This window comes from Narcine bancroftii, chromosome 6, assembly GCF_036971445.1.
Source record: "Narcine bancroftii isolate sNarBan1 chromosome 6, sNarBan1.hap1, whole genome shotgun sequence".
NCBI classification, from domain to species: domain Eukaryota; kingdom Metazoa; phylum Chordata; class Chondrichthyes; order Torpediniformes; family Narcinidae; genus Narcine; species Narcine bancroftii.
In genome coordinates, this window is record NC_091474.1 from 23,256,711 (window position 1) to 23,273,988 (window position 17,278).

Genomic DNA, 17,278 nt, shown 5'->3' on the forward strand with positions numbered 1-17,278 from the left:
ACCTACTTTATCTGTATGCCAAGATGGGACATCATGATGAAGTTGTACAAGACACTGGTGAGGCCACTCTTGGAACAATGAGTGCAGTTCTAGTCGCATAGCTACGGTAAGGATATTATAACGTTGAAAAGGGTATAGAAGAGATTTGCGAACCTGCTGCCAGGATTAGGGAAGTCAAGTTAAATTTAACTTTTAAAAATTTAGACATACTAACAGGCCATGGTAACAGGCCATTTCAGCCCATGAGTCTGTGCCACCCAATTAACCTACAACCCCCAGTATGTTTTGAACGGTGGGAGGAAATCAGAGCTCCCAGGGAAAACCCACGCAAACACAGGGAGAACATACAGACTCTTTACAGAAAGTGCAGAATTTGAAACCCAGTCCAGATAGCTGGCACTGTAACAGCATTGCACTGACAGCTATGCTAACCACGCCACCTAGTTAATGTGAAAGATTGGAAAAGATATGCCTGTTTTCCTTGAGTGCAGGAAGTTGAAAGGGGATCTTATTGAGTTCTTTGGGTGGGGGTGCAGAGATAAGGTGGAATAGTAACAGATTGTTTCCCAGGGTAAGAGAATCTAAAATAAGAGGACACCACAGCAAGGTAAAATGGGGAAGGGAGGGAGCATTAGGATTTAGAAGGAACACAAGGTGGCCACTTGGAACGAGCTGCCAGCTTTAAGTGGAGGAGGCAGGAACATTGGCAACGTTTGGATGACTCTGTAGACAGGTGGAGTTTGATGGTGTGGACTGTGTAAAGTGGGACTGAACCAAAAGGGTACTTTGTTTTCCAGGACATCCTGGGTCTGTTTCCCTGCTGTAAGATTCTATTCTATAAAAAGCACCTCAATTCCTCTTGAGCCTACCTTCATGTGGGGGGGGGGGGGGAGGGGGGAAAAGAGGCCGAGCGCACGTACGTGGTGGGGGTCGAGAGACCTGGTTGACCAATCCCGTGTGGGGCCCCTGCCTTAACCCATCCTCCGTCCTCTTTATACTGCCTCTGAGCCCATCTTCATCTGTCCCGATGAAGAGTTTTGCCTTGAAACGTTTTCCCCTCCTACTCATGCTGCTCGACCTGCTAAGTTCCAACAGCAGAGGGTTTTGCCTCAGGTTCCAGCATCTGCAGTCTCCGATACACAATATATTTTTTTTAAATCACAGCTTTCCATTTAAACACTAATGCACGAGGAAGCCAAGGATTAAACCAGGGATTGGAACCTTATTAACAAAATATATTTGTAATATCATCAACGCAATGCCATTGGGCAGGTTTGTACAAGTTTGAAGGTGTGCAATTTAATAGTGATCTACCAATCACTGGCATGTAGAAACACACCAGGTTTTTATTGAATCAGTCTGAATTACTCATTAAAAATTAGTTTCTTGAACTTGCCACAAACTTATTTCAATGCCTTTTATTAAATAATTTTCCTCGATTAGCATTCCTTTTTTTTCTGCCCCAGGATACAAGTTACCTCCAGCCGGTGTCAATCAAGCGCAGGCTGTAACAGATGAAAAGCTGTTCGACCCTCGATATAGTGAGTTTGGCTTCAGAGCTTGGCTTCCAAGCTTTTTGGAGCTGATAACACAAGTCCATTCGATTTCCCAAAATGCGTGGGGAAAGCAAATGGGGGGGGGTGACACGAATGCTTGAGTTTTCATTCGAAAGCATTTCTTTTGCTGACTGAACATGAACATTCGGTTCGAAGTCAACATTGTTCATCGAAAATCATCCGGGGTTCACGAGGTTTAAAGGAAACCCAAGGACTAACCCGATTCCTGTTGCTAATTGAGACAAAAGAAAAGTGTAACAATTATCCGCATTTTGCAACTTCCGGGGCTGAATGGATACATTTGGAATACCTTTTATTTCCCCCCCCCAAAAAAAACCGGGAATATCAATCAAAACTTTTAGTCGCCGGACTTTATAAGATAACCTGGAAGGGGAGGGAGTCTCTGCCACTTAATACAGGTAAACGAGTCCCCACAGTCGCTGGAAATTCAACCCTATCGGCGATTGCACTTTGGAAGAATTTTAAATCGCAAGTTTTGGTCGGGAGAGTTTATTTCGACTCTCGTTTAAAATTAAAAAGCTCCCGATCTAATTCTCCAGCCCGGGGGGTGGGGGGGGTTCATTCGCAAACTTACAATTCAGTTAAAAAAAAGTTTCTTTCCATCAATTGCAACAGGAGATTTTTCTTAAAGCTTCCAGTTCTTACCTCTCAGCCATTTTTCTATGACATGTCGAGCGAGCGCAACCAGCGAGTCTGTCGGCAGCGCCGAGTGCAACCCTCCCTCCACCCAGCCTCTGGACGCGAAACCCGACCGACCTGCCGCTCTCCGCCGCGGGGAGGGGCCCAGGAATGGAAGCGACACAAAGAGCAAGCGAGCGGAGCTCGGCCCCGCTCAAGGTTAGCCCGGTCACTGCTCCCCTCTGCTGGCACGGAAGACTCGGGCAAAGCGGGGCTGCTCCGACCCGCAACAGGTCCTGCGAGCGATGGGGACGGGGAAAGCAGAGAAAGTGGCGAAGACTCAGCAGGTCGAGCAGCCTTTTATCTTCAGATTCATACATGACATCATATGCAACCCTCCAATTCTTCTCCCCAACCCCCCCAACGCCCGTGGGTTGCAGAATTACCACTGATTGGAAGTGCAAAACTAACGGTGCACAGTGTAAACAGGTTATTGGTGGATTGGAAGGAGACATTTCATGAGCTGACTTGGAATCAACATCGACTGAACAAATTTCAGGTTTATTGCAATGACAACCTGGCGGTTCATCTTCCTGTGCGTGAGGCAGAATTACCACTGATTAGTAGGGGGAGGAAAAAAAAACTGCTCACAACGTGCATGTGTAAATTAATAAAGAAATGTAAACAAACTGACATACTGAGAGGAAAAAAAACAAGGTGCAAAAGTCGTGCAATGAGTCCCTGATTGAGTGTTGCTAAGGAGTCTGATGGTGGAGGGGTAGCAGCTGTTCCTGAACCTGGTGGAGGAGTCTTGTGGCACCGATACCTCTTTTCAGTGAGATGCTTTATGATTGCTTTGTTCCTCTGCACTCCTCATTTACTGTGTACGTCCTACCTTAGTTTGTCCTTCCAAAATGCAACACCTCACACTTGTCTGCATTAAATTCCCTGTAGATGTTCTCAATGGTGATGTACTGGTCTGTGACCATTACATTTGCAGGGCTTTCCACTCAGAGGTATTGCCCCCCCCCCCCCCTTTATGAGGCTGTGATGCAATCAGTCATGATACATCTGCAGATGTTTGCCAAAGATTTCGACTTCATACCAAACCTGAGGAAGTCGAGGCGCTGATTTGTTTGCTTCACCATGATGTTTGTGTGTTGTCTTCTGAGATCATGACTCCCATTATTTAAATTTGCTCACCCTCTCCACCTCCGATTCCCCCAATGATCACTGGATCATACACCTCCAGTTTTCCCTTCCTAAAGTCCGCCATCAGCTCCTTGGTTGAGGTGACATTGAGTGCAAGGTTGCTGTTGGTGCTTCATTCAACAAGTTTTCAACCTCCCTCCTGTACGCTGACTCAACCCCTTCCTTTATGCAACCCACTTCGGTGGTATCATTGGCAAATTTGTTGACGGCATTGTTGTTGTACTGAGCCACACAGTCACAGAGAGAGGGGGCAAAATGTGAAAGACAGACAAAGAAGACAAATAAAGGAACAAGGAGAAACACAAAAACTGCAATGCTGGAACCTTGAGCCAGAAAAAGAATTGCTGGAGAAACTCCGCAGATCAGGCAGCGTCCAAGTGAACAGGTAAAATAAATGACAATAGTACACATAATTAAATTCAAAAGAAACAATAAATCCAAAAGATAGACAGATAATCAAATGATCAGTCAACATTTTGGCTCTGAATAAAGACGAACAGGAGTGGGCCAGGTGCTGTCTGCAAGGTGTCTGTACATTCTCCCCATTCCTCCAAGCGCTTCAGTTTCCTCCCCCCCTTCAAAACATACCGGTGTTGTAGGTTATTGGGGTATTTGGGCGGCACAGGCTCATGAGCCAGAAGGAACAGTTATCATGCTGAATATCTTTAAAAAAAGTCAAAGCTAATCTACCTGAGGTCTTAATTCTCCTTTACCAAAACCCCATAATTTTTCACACAATCTGTGAGCATGGTTAGAGTGCATTTGTGTGAGTTCAGAGCAGACACAGGTTTAGATGTATATGTGAGTCAGACAATTCACTCTGCCAGGACATTGTGGAAGCTCATGTTGAACAGTGAAAAGGAATGTCACCACCTCAATAGACGAAGATTCACCACCTCAAACCTCTTCCTTTGTCCAGTATAAATTCTGGCTGATTTGTTAACTAATTCATCCAATGTCAAATGAACAGCATATTTTGTTTTCTGCTCAGTTATATTTATTAACACATGCAGACACCAAAGACATTTTTAAAGACTGCAGGCCACACTTATGAAAAATCTGCCCAGGTACAGTTGCAGCAGTAGTTCAGAAAGTCAGATACTGTTAGATGTCAATGCCTCTACTTCTTCTAGAGTTTGTGGAGGTTTGGTATGACATTGGAAACCCTGGCAATTTTCTACGAATGTGTGGTGGAAAGTGTGCTGACTGGCTGCATCATGGGGACACCAATACCCCTGAGTGAAAAAGGCCTGCAAAAGATAGTGGACTCAGCCCAGGACATCATAGGCAAAACCTTCGCCACCATCGAGAACATCAACAGGGAACACTGTCGTCGGAGAACAGCAGCCACGATCAAGGATCCACATCACTCTGTTCTCACTGCTGCCATCATGAAAGAGGTACAGGTACCACAAGGCTCACCTCACCAGGTTCAGGAACAGTTGCTCCCCCTCCACCATCAGACTCCTCAGATAAACTCAATCAGGGACTCATTTAAGGACTCTCACTTTTGGACTTTATTGATTTTATTTTCTCTCTGTATTGCACAGTTTGTTTATATTTCTTTATTTATTTACATGTGTGTGTCGTGAACAGTTTTTTCCCCCACTATCAATAAGTGGTAATTCTGCCTCACGCACAGGAAGATGAATCTCCAGGTTGTATGTGATGTCATTGATGTTCTCTTACAATAAATCTGAAATCTGGAATTTGTTAATTCAATGTTGACTCCAAGCAAGCTCATGAAATAACTCCTTCCAATAAAATTGGTTACTAGTCCAATAGCACTGCACAAGTTTTTTCAAAAGGTTTGCTTCCTGAAAAATATTTGGGATTATGATAGACAACTTCAAGCTGAACACAAAGATCATTTCAGATTTTCTGTATCATGTAGGAAGTTGGAGAAACATTCAATTAATTTTTATTGAATTTAGCATGTTTAATTACATAATGACGCTGACATCACCCTTTGATGAAGTGTCCAAGGTTGAAACGCCTTCCCAAGATCGTGTTATATGGCGAGCTCTCCACTGGCCACCGTGACAGAGGTGCACCAAAGAAAAGGTACAAGGACTGCCTAAAGAAATCTCTTGGTGCCTGCCACATTGACCACCGCCAGTGGGCTGATAACGCCTCAAACCGTGCATCTTGGCGCCTCACAGTTTGGCGGGCAGCAACCTCCTTTGAAGAAGACCGCAGAGCCCACCTCACTGACAAAAGGCAAAGGAGGAAAAACCCAACACCCAACCCCAACCAACCAATTTTCCCCTGCAACCGCTGCAATCGTGTCTGCCTGTCCCGCATCGGACTTGTCAGCCACAAACGAGCCTGCAGCTGACGTGGACTTTTTACCCCCTCCATAAATCTTCGTCCGCGAAGCCAAGCCAAAGAAGATAAAGGATACTGATGGACCTGCTGAGCTTCTTCAGCATTTTGTGTTTTTTACTTCAACCACAGTGTCTACAGACTTTTGTGATTTACTTACGCTGACACATTGCATTAGTTCAACTGACCTAAAAATGTTTTATTGCCGATTTTCCATTTGTACTCAGCATCTGATGCCCCTTGTGTCAGTGTCCAACAATAGTTGGCCAGCGTTGATGGATTTCAGTTGCCCTGATACTGCTTTTCCATGGTCGCAATGTTCTGGTGAAACCTTGCTCCGTGTTTGTCATTGACTGCACCAAGATGAGCAGGGAAGACGTCCGAGTGTGAATGCAGAAAATTAATTTTCAATGACATGTTGCACTTTGTGGTTTTGTCTGCTTGAAATTGACTTAAAATATGACAGGAAATTTTAAAAATAGGTTATATCTTTTAAAAAAAGGTACACAATAGGAAAATTATGTGATTTTTGTGATTAGCAACCCAAAAACCATAAAATATAACCAAAAGTAATCAAGGAGCAAAATCTTAATTGTCCAGTGTTATACAGATATAAACACTCTCATTACATTGTACATCTAGTAATAACCCACTGTGGTAATCTGGAGAGCCTCATTGGGAGACAGGATAATATCAAGACTGCACGAAAGCGTGAGCCTGGATTCTGTACTGAGGTCTCTGGCTCGAAACCTGAACCAAAAACTATCAAGTCAGAAAAGCAAGATCACTCTCAGTTTGCCCAGCTGAAATCAATCTAAAGAAAAACAAAGTGTTTGAATTTTGAGTCAACAAAGGGAAGGCAGAGAGACTCGATGAATCAGGCAGCATGGTGGAAATGGTCTGTCAACAGTTCAGGTTAGGAAATTATGTTCAGTTGACCTGCCTGAACAGGACATAAATAATGTTTATTGCTGAATCTCATTACGTGACAAAAGGCCATTAAATTCAATGCATTTTTTTAAATTACAAAGGAAATGATCACACTCACCATTCGAGTCTCTCATATCTACGAAATAATATTTATTTATTTGCATGTATGAATACTTGTCCAGCATGCGTATTGTTTGCCTGTATGTGTTTTATGTCTGGCTGTGTGTCTGCGTGATTGGCACTGAGGACCGGAGAATGCTGTTTTGTCAGATTGCAATCAGATGATAATAAGCTTGACTAAAATTTAGAGATGCAGCTCGGTAATAGGCCATCCCAGCCCACCAATTAACCCACCCCTGTATGTTTTATAAGGGCGGAAGGGAACCTACAAAGACACAGGGAGGTTGTCTCTACTTACACATAGTGCCGGATTCGAACCCAGATCCCTGACACTGTAATGGTGTGGTGATAACCACTACATCAACCGTGCCACTAAAAAAAAAATTACTACTTAATTTTCATTTTAATTTACAAAGTAAAACATCCCACGAACAGTTTTAAACAAAGTTGTGACAATGGGGCACATAGGGAAATATCTTGGTCAAAAACAGAAGGAGAGATTTAAAGAGAGAATTTTAGGACTTAGGCATCTGAAAGCATTGCTGCCAATGGTGTATTAATTTACAACAGAAATGGAAAGGTGCAGCTATCCTGCAAAATTGCAGCGCTGTTCGGTTGACGGAGTGGAATGAGGCCAGGAAAATGTTGAATTAAGGATGAGAATTTTAAAAAATGAATGATTGCTGTTTCAGAACTAATGAAAGTCAGCAATCATGGTGGGAGGGCAGGTGGGGTGGGGTGGGGGACGAAGGGTTGGAGGGGTGGGTAGTGAACTGGCTTTAATGTGACTTAGAAGAAAGTATTCAGACCTTTAGAGGACCTCAAAAACTGGTCAGAGTGTATTAGGATCTAAACTTGAGGGGAGGGGGATTACTAGAGAAACTTTATTTTTAGGTGTCGTATGAAGTGGTGAAGGCAGCTGGACACATCACAGTAAAAATACTGCAGAAACTCAGCAGATCAAATAGGATACTTCATGTGGCAAAGACAAAAAGGTACATAACCGACGTTTCAGGTCTGAGCCCTTTATCGAAGTTTGAGCAAAAAGTAGACAGGCGCCCAAACAAAATAATGGGGCGGGGGAGGAGCACAGTCCCACAGGGCAGGAGGAAATAGGTGGATAAGGGAGGGAGGGCACACGAACAAACAAGAGGAGGGTTGCTCTGTGAATGGAGAGGGGAAGGGATGGAGAGCTGGAAGAAAGAAGACATAGGACAGGGAAGAGATGGGGAATTGGGAGTAGTCCAGCAGAAATCTCTTTTGTTCGGACGCCTGCTGACATTTTCCCATACCTTGATGAAAGGCTCAAGACCAAACCGCTGGTTGTGTATTTTTACTTTTGCTCTATAAAGGACACTGTTTGACCTGCTGAGTTTCTCCAGCATTGTGTTTTACTTAATCTTTCAACCCATCCCACCAAATCACAAATTTTTTTAATACTCTGCTGGGATGAGCTAATCAGGGTAAATGGTTCCATTTTTTTTCTGTTGCAAATGGTTCTATCAATTTAAATGGAGGTAAATTTGCAGTAAAATGCACCTTATCAGATCATCCAATCCGCCCATCCTGTTTCAAACAAAGGACATGATAAATGGGATTGGCAGTGAAATTAATCCCACCAGAACATCTAAAAAATAAGGACCTTTGGTTTTTGGTGAAATGTTCACAGTATTGATTGTTCAGAGTATGCAAAAAAAAATCCAGAATTAAATTGAAAAGATTGCAGAGAATGCTGCAGAGAAAATCTGCCATCCACCCTTCCCTCACCCTCTGTTGGCTTATTACAGAGTCTGCAGCCTGTCTCCATAAATAGGGATAATTTAGGTGCAGCCGTCAAAGCTGATGTTTAAATACTCATATCTGGCAGGGGATTCTGCTAATTTTTGAACTGTTAAAAATCACTCAGCTTGCAAGTACCTTCAGTGAGATCCATTGTTGTGTGCAGTAAAAGCCCTGGTATCCAGCACCTCTGGGGATTGGTAGATGCCAGGTTAGTGTATTTTCTGGTTGCTGGAGACTTACTCTTGCAATGCCTAACTAATACACCTGCAGTAAGAATAAACAGTTTAAAAGGAAAAAATATTATTCTGTACTTACACTGAAGAAACTTCACTTGCATGAATATATAAATCTGAAAGCATTTTACTTTCTGTCACATTCTTTGAAAACATTTAACATTCGCTGCATATGCAGGTTCCTCCCCCTCCACAGAGCCACCCATAAGATGAACAAAGCCTCTGACCAGGAGACTCTTACTAAGCAGGGATAAGGAGACACTTTAGAAGAGTCACCCCAAGAGCGAGTGACTACATCCTGAGTGATACCATTGCTGCTTCACACAACTTTACTCAAACAGCTGGTACAAGCAGAGCACAACCAAGGCACTCTGCAGGCTGAATATTTGCTCCCGCCTTCACCAAAGGTTTATGTTTTACTTCAGAGATCATTTACTTTTACAATTTTAAACTTGTGTATTTTTAACCTATAATTTTATTCTTATTTTGATTTTAAAAATTTATTTTCCTCCATTTTTTTTTGCCGGTTGCTTGAGGCAGCTGGTTGCTTGAATTCCGGATACCAGGGATTTTACTGTATTAGGATTTCGGTCTGCAGAATTATCTGGAGCTGATTGGGCAGAATGCCAGCCCTTGGTCACTTCTGTTCTTCAAAAATGCAACGAATGAACTAGGCGGCCGATCAGTCAGCAACTGTGTCGTGCCTGGCATGCTGCAAGCTCAGCTGTCAGTTGCTATGCTGGAGAGAGTCACATTGGAGCCAACTTGACCTTGCCCACCTCAACCCTGCGATAGAAGTTAAATCACGAGAGAACTGTCATACCATAGGCGAGAGTTGAGTTCTTGCTTGACAGATGGTATGATGAGCAGCATTTCCTTATGACAGCAATAGAGGTCTTTTGGCCCATTAAATCTTTGCCAACTCCCAGAGCAATCCCATTGGTTGAAGTAAAACACACAGTGCTGGAGAAACTCAGCTGGTCAAACAGTGTATTTCATAGAACAAAGATAAAGATACTTAAGCAGTTTAAGGTTTGAGCCTTCATAAATTCCATTCCTTACATTTTTTTGTAATCTATTCTCTCTCATCTTCCCATCAACCTAATCCTGACCCCCCCCCCCCCCGCCACCCTATTATTTTTAAAATTTAGACATACAGCATGGTAACAGGCCCACAAATCTGGCTCGCCTAATTTACCCCCAATTAACCTACACCCCCGTCCCCCCAGTACATTTCGATCGGTGGGAGGAAATTGAAGTCCTCAGAGAAAACCCATGCAGAGTATGGGGAGAACGTACAAACTCCTGACAGACTGCGCGGGATTTGAACCCTGGTCCCAATCACTAGCGCTGTAACGACATTGCGCTGACTGCTACACCAACTGTGCCACCATTTTCCTTCCATTATTCGTCTGTGCTGAAGTCATTTATAGTAGCCAATTAACCAAAAAAAAAACATCTTTGGAATCAGAGCACCTGGGGGAAACTCACATGGTGACAAGGAGAACATGCAAACACAAAGGCAGCACAGGGTGTTCCTGTCATAATTAAACAAGTGTTTCACTCGCTATTGATTGCTCGGATTGGGTTACTAATCTCTCTGCAGTCCTAATGTGTCAGGTACCTATCCTGAGATATAAAAAAAATGATGTAGCTCCAACTAAGTGTATTATCAACTAAGCAAAATTAATCAGAATAAATAACATTGGAGGACAAATTCTTTTTTTCAAAAGGTTCCCTTCCTGAAAAAAAAATTGGGGATTATGATAGACAACTTCAAGATGAACAGAAAGATAATTTCAGATTTGCTGTCTCATGTAGGAAGTTGGAGAAACATTCAATGAACCTTTATTGAATTTGGCATGTTTCATCAAATAATGATGTTGACACACCGCATTAGTTCAACTGACCTAAAAATGTTTTCCAGCTGATTTCCGTTTGTACTCAGCATCTGATGCCTCTCGTGTCAGTGTCCAACAACAGTTGACCTGCATCGATGGATTCCAGTTGCTCTGATGCCGCTTTCCCATGGTCGCACTGTCCTGGTGAAACTTTTCACGAGGTTTGTCACTGACTGCGCCAAGATCAGCAGGAAAGAAGTCCAAGTGCAAATGCAGAAAATTAATTTTCAATAACGTATTGCACTTTGTGGTTTTGTATGCTTGAAGCAGACTTAAAATATGACAGGAAATCACAAAAAAAGGGATATAACTAATAAATGGTATGTGGTAGGAAAATTTTAAGGTGATTTTCATGATCAGCAGCCTAAGATACACAAAATACACCCAAATTTGTTCAGGAAGCAAAATCTTCATTGTCCAGTACTATATAGTATATAGTATAGGCTAGTATAGTGTTAATTGTTAACCATGAAACAAGAGTGACAAGTTTCAATAACACTTGACACAGAGCTCTCACCTAAAGGTGTGGAACTAAGTTCGTGGGTATATGAAAACTGCTCTAGAATCCAAGGCCAATGTAACGCATGAATTCTGCTGATGCTTCCAAGTGCCAAAAACAAGGCTGAGTCAGCATCAGGCATTCTTCCCTGCAACCACTTCCTCTGGTCACTGCGATCCATCTCATGGCTTGGTCCCAAGTCTTCCATATGATGGGACTTGGCGCGGACGACATGCCTTTTCTTTTCAGGTCCTTGGTTCGATTTTTCTTTTTAGCTTTTTCTTTGAAGTGGCGCAGCCATTGTTACTTCTCTCCATTCCTGGTTTTGGCAGGGGTCATGTCATGAGATAAGTTATTTGAATGTGGGTGGGATAAATACGGATTTTGTGCATATAAATGAACTCTGGAAGGATTGCTTTGCCAGTTGGATTGTGTAAATCTGTGAAAACTAAAATAAAATATTTTTAAAAGTATGTCGTTCTACTGCACTCACTTCTACTTGCTTCATCATGAAGGAAACCTGCTTGCACCTGATTTGGGCTCTACTAATAATAGTCACTGTAGAAAATCTTGCAGCATGGTAATAGCTCCGACAGCAGGCATGATCAGGAAGAAAAAGTGTGTTAATTTGTCACCCCCCTGGACTTGACTGCCTTGCAATAGTCTCATTCTCAGGTATAGCCTCCTCAGAGTGCAGCCATTAGCGTTCATCTTGCCTGGATTGGAAGAATTTAGCTATGGTTTCATCAGGACATCTGTACAAAGTGAGGGGAGAAAAGTTTCGGGGAGACATCGGGGGCATGTTTTTTTTACACAGAGCCTGGATGCCTGGAATGCTTTGCCAGAGGTAGTGATGGAGGCTGGTTCCATAAGGGCATTTAAAGGACTCAGATAGGCACATGGACGAAAGAAAAATATGGAGTTATAAGGTAAGGAAGGTTGAGTTTTTTGAGTAGGATTATATTGATTGGCACATCATCATGGGTTGAAAGGCCTGTGCTTTGGTGTAGTGTTCTTACTTCAAGGTTCCTTTTATTGTCATGTAATAATACATACAAATGTAATATTCATGATAATTTTTCATTGTATTTCTGCCATAAAGCAAAGAGACACCATGAGCATTACCTGGCACCCCTAACAATAAGAGACCCCAGTGATCCTCTCTGCAGTTCTTATGGTCCTGTGGATTGATCTCCAAACCAATGCTCTACAGCAATCATACCACATTGTGATGCAGCTGGCCAGAATGCTCTTGATGGAGCTCATATACCAGGTTATATAACAGGCAGGGGGAGGTGGGGAGGAAAAGAGAGGAGGGAAGGAGGGAGGAAGGAGCAGGGGAGGAGCACAAGCTGACAGAGATAGGAGGGAGCGAAGAAGAGAAAAAAAGATGAGATGTGATTGAGGGAAGATGTAACTCTCTGAATGAAGAGGGAAGGAAAGGGAATAGGGAGCTGGAGGAAAAGAGGCAGAGGGAAAGGGGAAGAGAGACTCGGGGGAGGGGGGTTTAATGGAAAATAGAGAAGTCGATGTTAATGAGGCTCCAATAGCTCAGTGGTTAAAGCACATAACCAAGGGTCCCACGTTTGTTCCTTGCTGGGGCCTCATTCCTTACAGTAGACAGAGTTAAAGAATTTCATATACGTTATATTTTTAAAAAGTAGTATTACGTGACAATAATGGAACCCTTACCTTTAATGTTGTCTGGTTGAAGAGTGCCAATCAGAATATTAGGTACTCTTCCTCCAATTTGCAGGTAGCCTCACTTTGGCAGTAGAAATATTGACCTATTTTGGGACCATCATGTGCAAGCCATTATGAAGAAGGCACGCTTGCGGCGATATTTCATTATAGTTTGAGGAGATTTGGTATTTCACCAAAGATTCTTGCAAAATACTACAGATGTACTATGGAGAGCATTCTGACTGGTTGCATCACTGTCTGGTATGGAGGTGCCAATGCACAGGCCAGGTAAAGGCTGGTCAGCAACATCAAGGGCATTAGTTTGCACTCCATTAAGGACATCTTTAAGAAGTGGTGCCTCAAGAAAGCAGCATCTATCTTCAAGGACCCTCACCACCCAGGCCAGGTCCTCTTTACTCTGCTGCCATCGGGAAGGAGGTACAGGAGCCTGAAAATTAGTACTCAGAGGCACAAGGACAGCTTCTTCCCCTCCGCCATTTGATTTCTGAATGGACAATGAACCACAGACTCAATCTCGCTTTTTCTTTTTTGCACTACTTATTATCATTTAAAATCTTTACATATTTGTAATTTTATAGTAATTTTGGATCTTGATCCACACAATACTGATGCTCCAAAACAACAAATTTTCATGATCCATATTCATGACAATAAACCTGATTCTGATTCTCATTCTTTAATCACCTCAGTTTTATACAAGTACCTTCCTAGTAAAGTACATTGAACACTATAGCACAGTACAGGCCCTTCGACCCTCACTGATATGCTGACCTATATATTCCAACCAAAAAAAAAAATGCAAAACCCTTTTTACCTCATTACCCTCTATTTTTCTTTCATCCATGTGCCTGTCTAAAAGACTTTCCAATGTCCCTAATGTTTCAGCTTCCACCACCATCCCTGGTAAGGTATTCTTAGGCACCCACAAATTTCTGTGTAAAAAAATCCTACCCTTGATGACTCCTCTCTTCACTTTGTACTGATGTCCTCTGATGTTTACTAATCCCTCCCTAGGAAAAAGGCTCTGGCTGCCTACTTTATCCATGCCTCACAAATCTCTATTAGGTCACCTCTCATCCTTCTTCGCTCCAGAGAGAAAAGACCGAGCTCTGCTAACCTTGGCCCAAAAGACATTGTCCAATCCAGGCCACATCCTGGTCAATCTCCTCTGCACCCTCTCCATAACCTTCATATCCTTCCCATAATGAGGTGACCAGAATTGAACACAGTACTCTCAGTGTGGTCGAAAACAGAATTAAAACAAAAGTTCACAGTGAAACTGAGCTAGCCGAAACTTGACAGCACTTCTTCTTGCAAGATCACTGTAGAATGAGTTGTGAAGGAAACACTGTCTGAATCTAATACTGACATATCTTGTGGATATTGCAACGCAATGTTGAAAAGACTAAAAATACAAAACAGTACAATGCCACTTTAAATACCCACAGTACTGAGCTCTCAAACATGTCTTACTGATTAGATCCTACTTTTTCAAAAGGCATGTGGCTGCTTCCATTGAACAGATCACTGCCTTTTTTGTTAAACATCTGGCTGAGCACCAGCTGGCATAAATACTTCTCTTTCTTTATTATTCCAATCACTTGCACTGAAGTGACGTACCCACACAAAAATTGCAAACTTTCAAAAGTGGTGTAATTTTCAAATCAGGCAACTACAGGCAGAACAGGACTCACTGAACTCTACTCCATTTATATGTGTGTGTGTGTGTGTGTGTGTGTGTGTGTGTGTGTGTGTGTGTGTGTGTGAGAGAGAGAGAGAGAGAGAGAGAGATACCCCAAACTATTGCAGCTTAGGCACACTTCTGGAAAGTTATTTCAAAGTCATTCTTAGACATCCAATGTTGACACAAAGACTCTTAAACTGACGCAAAGAAGTGATTACAAATGAGGTGGGCAAGACTGAGCGACAGAATGCTGAAAACTCACAAATCCTTGTTGAGTTACTTCCAGAGTGAATGTCCTTTCAAATGAGGGGTGGTCACAACTCCCCTTTTCCCTTCATAGGGGAACCGAAACGTGTGACTTCCACAAAGTTTCCAAAAACCCAGGCAAGGGTCAATCAAAGTGATCTTTCCTTTGGTCACACGGTGTGATTCAATCATTTCCCTGAAAGGGAGAATCAAACAAATTGTCCATCGCCACTCAGAGCCACTCCAGCACCATCTTCCTTCAGATGGCTGCTGCACACCAAGTGCTGCTCCTTTTAAAAGGGCTGCTGATCACACAGTGTGCTGTTCCTTTAAATGTTTCACTCACATGTCTCTCCACACCTGTGCCTGGATAAAAGCAACAAATGTTCCTTCCCTTTCTCCAGAGGATAAACTGTGCGCACAGTCTGTACCTGATTGTTGCCAAATCACTTCTCTCCACAGTTGTGATTGGTCCCAGCTTAGACTAGCCCTCAGTTTGTTAACCCTTAAAGTGATACTCACAATAAAATGAAATGCCCCGTAATACACAGTAACAGGCCCTTTCGGCCCACAGCCTATGACGCCCAATTACACCCAATTGACCAACACCCCCAGAACATTTTTTAAAAATTGGTGGGAGGAAACTGGGGCACCCAGGGGAAACCCACGCAGGCATGGGAAGAATTTACAAAATCCTTACAGACAGCAGTGGATTTCAACCCCAGTTCCGGTCACTGGCGCTGTAATAGTGTTGCACTAATTGTTACGTTAACCGTGCCTCTCTTAAAGAAGTGTATGGATCTTGCCTGTTCATCCAGGGTGAACAGTTAGTCAGGTTTCTCATCTAAAAAGAATACAGTGAGCAGTAAATTTTGTGTCGTACTGGATTTGGCAAATTTCTCTCTGTATCTCCTTCATTTTCTGAACACCTTTGAGGCTATAAATTTCTTCATTTATTTTCATCTCGCTTCTCACCATTAAACTGGAGAATCAGAGTGGGGTGGGGTGGGGGGGGGTCTTGTAATTCTTAAAAATTGTACAACCCTCCCTAAATTCCTTGATGCCTTCTGGGGAAAACACAGTCAGCATTCATACATAATTCCAGTTGACTGTGTGCCTTTCCATTCTCCCACATAATCGATTTGGACAGCCCAGCTGATATCAGTATTCAATTATGGATTCTAAAGTCTGATTGGGAAAGAAAACAAGTTAGTTTTCAGTAGCAGAGAAAATGGAGGGTGGATGCGTAGAGGAAAGGAGAAATCTCTGATAGGCTGAGATCAAATGAGTGAATGTGGTATTTGAATCAGCTGACAGTTTTTGCCTGTATTATGTGTGATTAATAGCACGGCTTTGTGGCATGCACAACCTGCCAGCCTATACTAATGGAAAGACAAAAACTCGATTAGAATCAGATTATGCATTTTTTTTGTTGTTAAATAAATACCATACCATTGCCATAAACATCGGTGATTGTATCCCTGAGGACCACATGGCTAGGTTTTTACACAGCCGTCACGATAATTTCCCATCGATAATTTTCTCACTTATCCTCTATAGTGGCTGTTCACACTTCAAGGACTTTTTTTACACTAAAATACCTGAGTCGTGGTGATTTGTTGTGATGTTGACCCTGCGTACAATGTACAAAGTCACTGAATCAATGTCGTCAGTGTACGTTGCAGTCATTTGCCCGTTGTTGTGGACGGCCTGCAGTTCAGACTAGCCTGACAGACCGTCCACAAAAATGTCTTGGGGTGCTTCAGGAAAAAATTCAGAATGGGAATGAGTCGCTTATTCCCGTTCCCAACTTTTTACACAGCCTACGTTGCGGGAAATTTTTTTTTTACCTGTTATGCATTTAATTTAAAGAATGGAAGCAGATTGCAATACATGGCACAAACATGGCTGAAAAACATTGCAATACAGAAAATAAAATATATCTGAACTTATAATACATCAATTAAACATTGTGAGACTTTGTCTTCATGCTCAAGTCTTGGAGATAAAAATTGGATACATCAAATAGCTTTGTTAAGTACCAAACTGATACAATACTATGAACCCTTGAGTGAACTTTAATGGCCATGTCTTGATTTACTTAATGTACAGCACTTTTTTTTTAAAATTTTTTATTTTTCACACCATAAATCACAATAGCCATGATATACACTTTTTCTTTTTCACACATTTACAGTGACTTTTTCTTCCCCCCCCCCCTCCTCCCAAGCCACCCCCCACCCCCCCCCCCCACTCTCATCCATTTTAGGTATACAATCTAGGTTGCATTAATTCAGTCAGACAATGTTGTCATTCAACAAAAATACACCAGAAATTCTACAGAGTCCATTCTTTTCTTTCCTTCTCCTTCCATCAACTTAGGTAATGTTTGTCCCCGGTAGGTTTTCGCTATTGTATTTAATGTAAGGCTCCCATACTTGTTCGAA

General features: G+C 42.5%; 1 protein-coding gene across 1 annotated transcript in view; it reads right to left on the bottom strand.

Annotated features, from left to right (window-relative positions):
• The window catches only part of LOC138735815 (rho GTPase-activating protein 39-like), a 195,361-nt gene extending 192,878 nt beyond the window's left edge, over positions 1-2,483 (bottom strand). The window contains exon 1 of the mRNA XM_069884287.1: positions 2,223-2,483. Coding sequence (XP_069740388.1) covers positions 2,223-2,233 — 11 coding nt within the window. The 5' untranslated portion in view covers positions 2,234-2,483. The remainder of the gene's footprint in view (positions 1-2,222) is intronic.
• Positions 2,484-17,278: the final 14,795 nt, after the last annotated feature.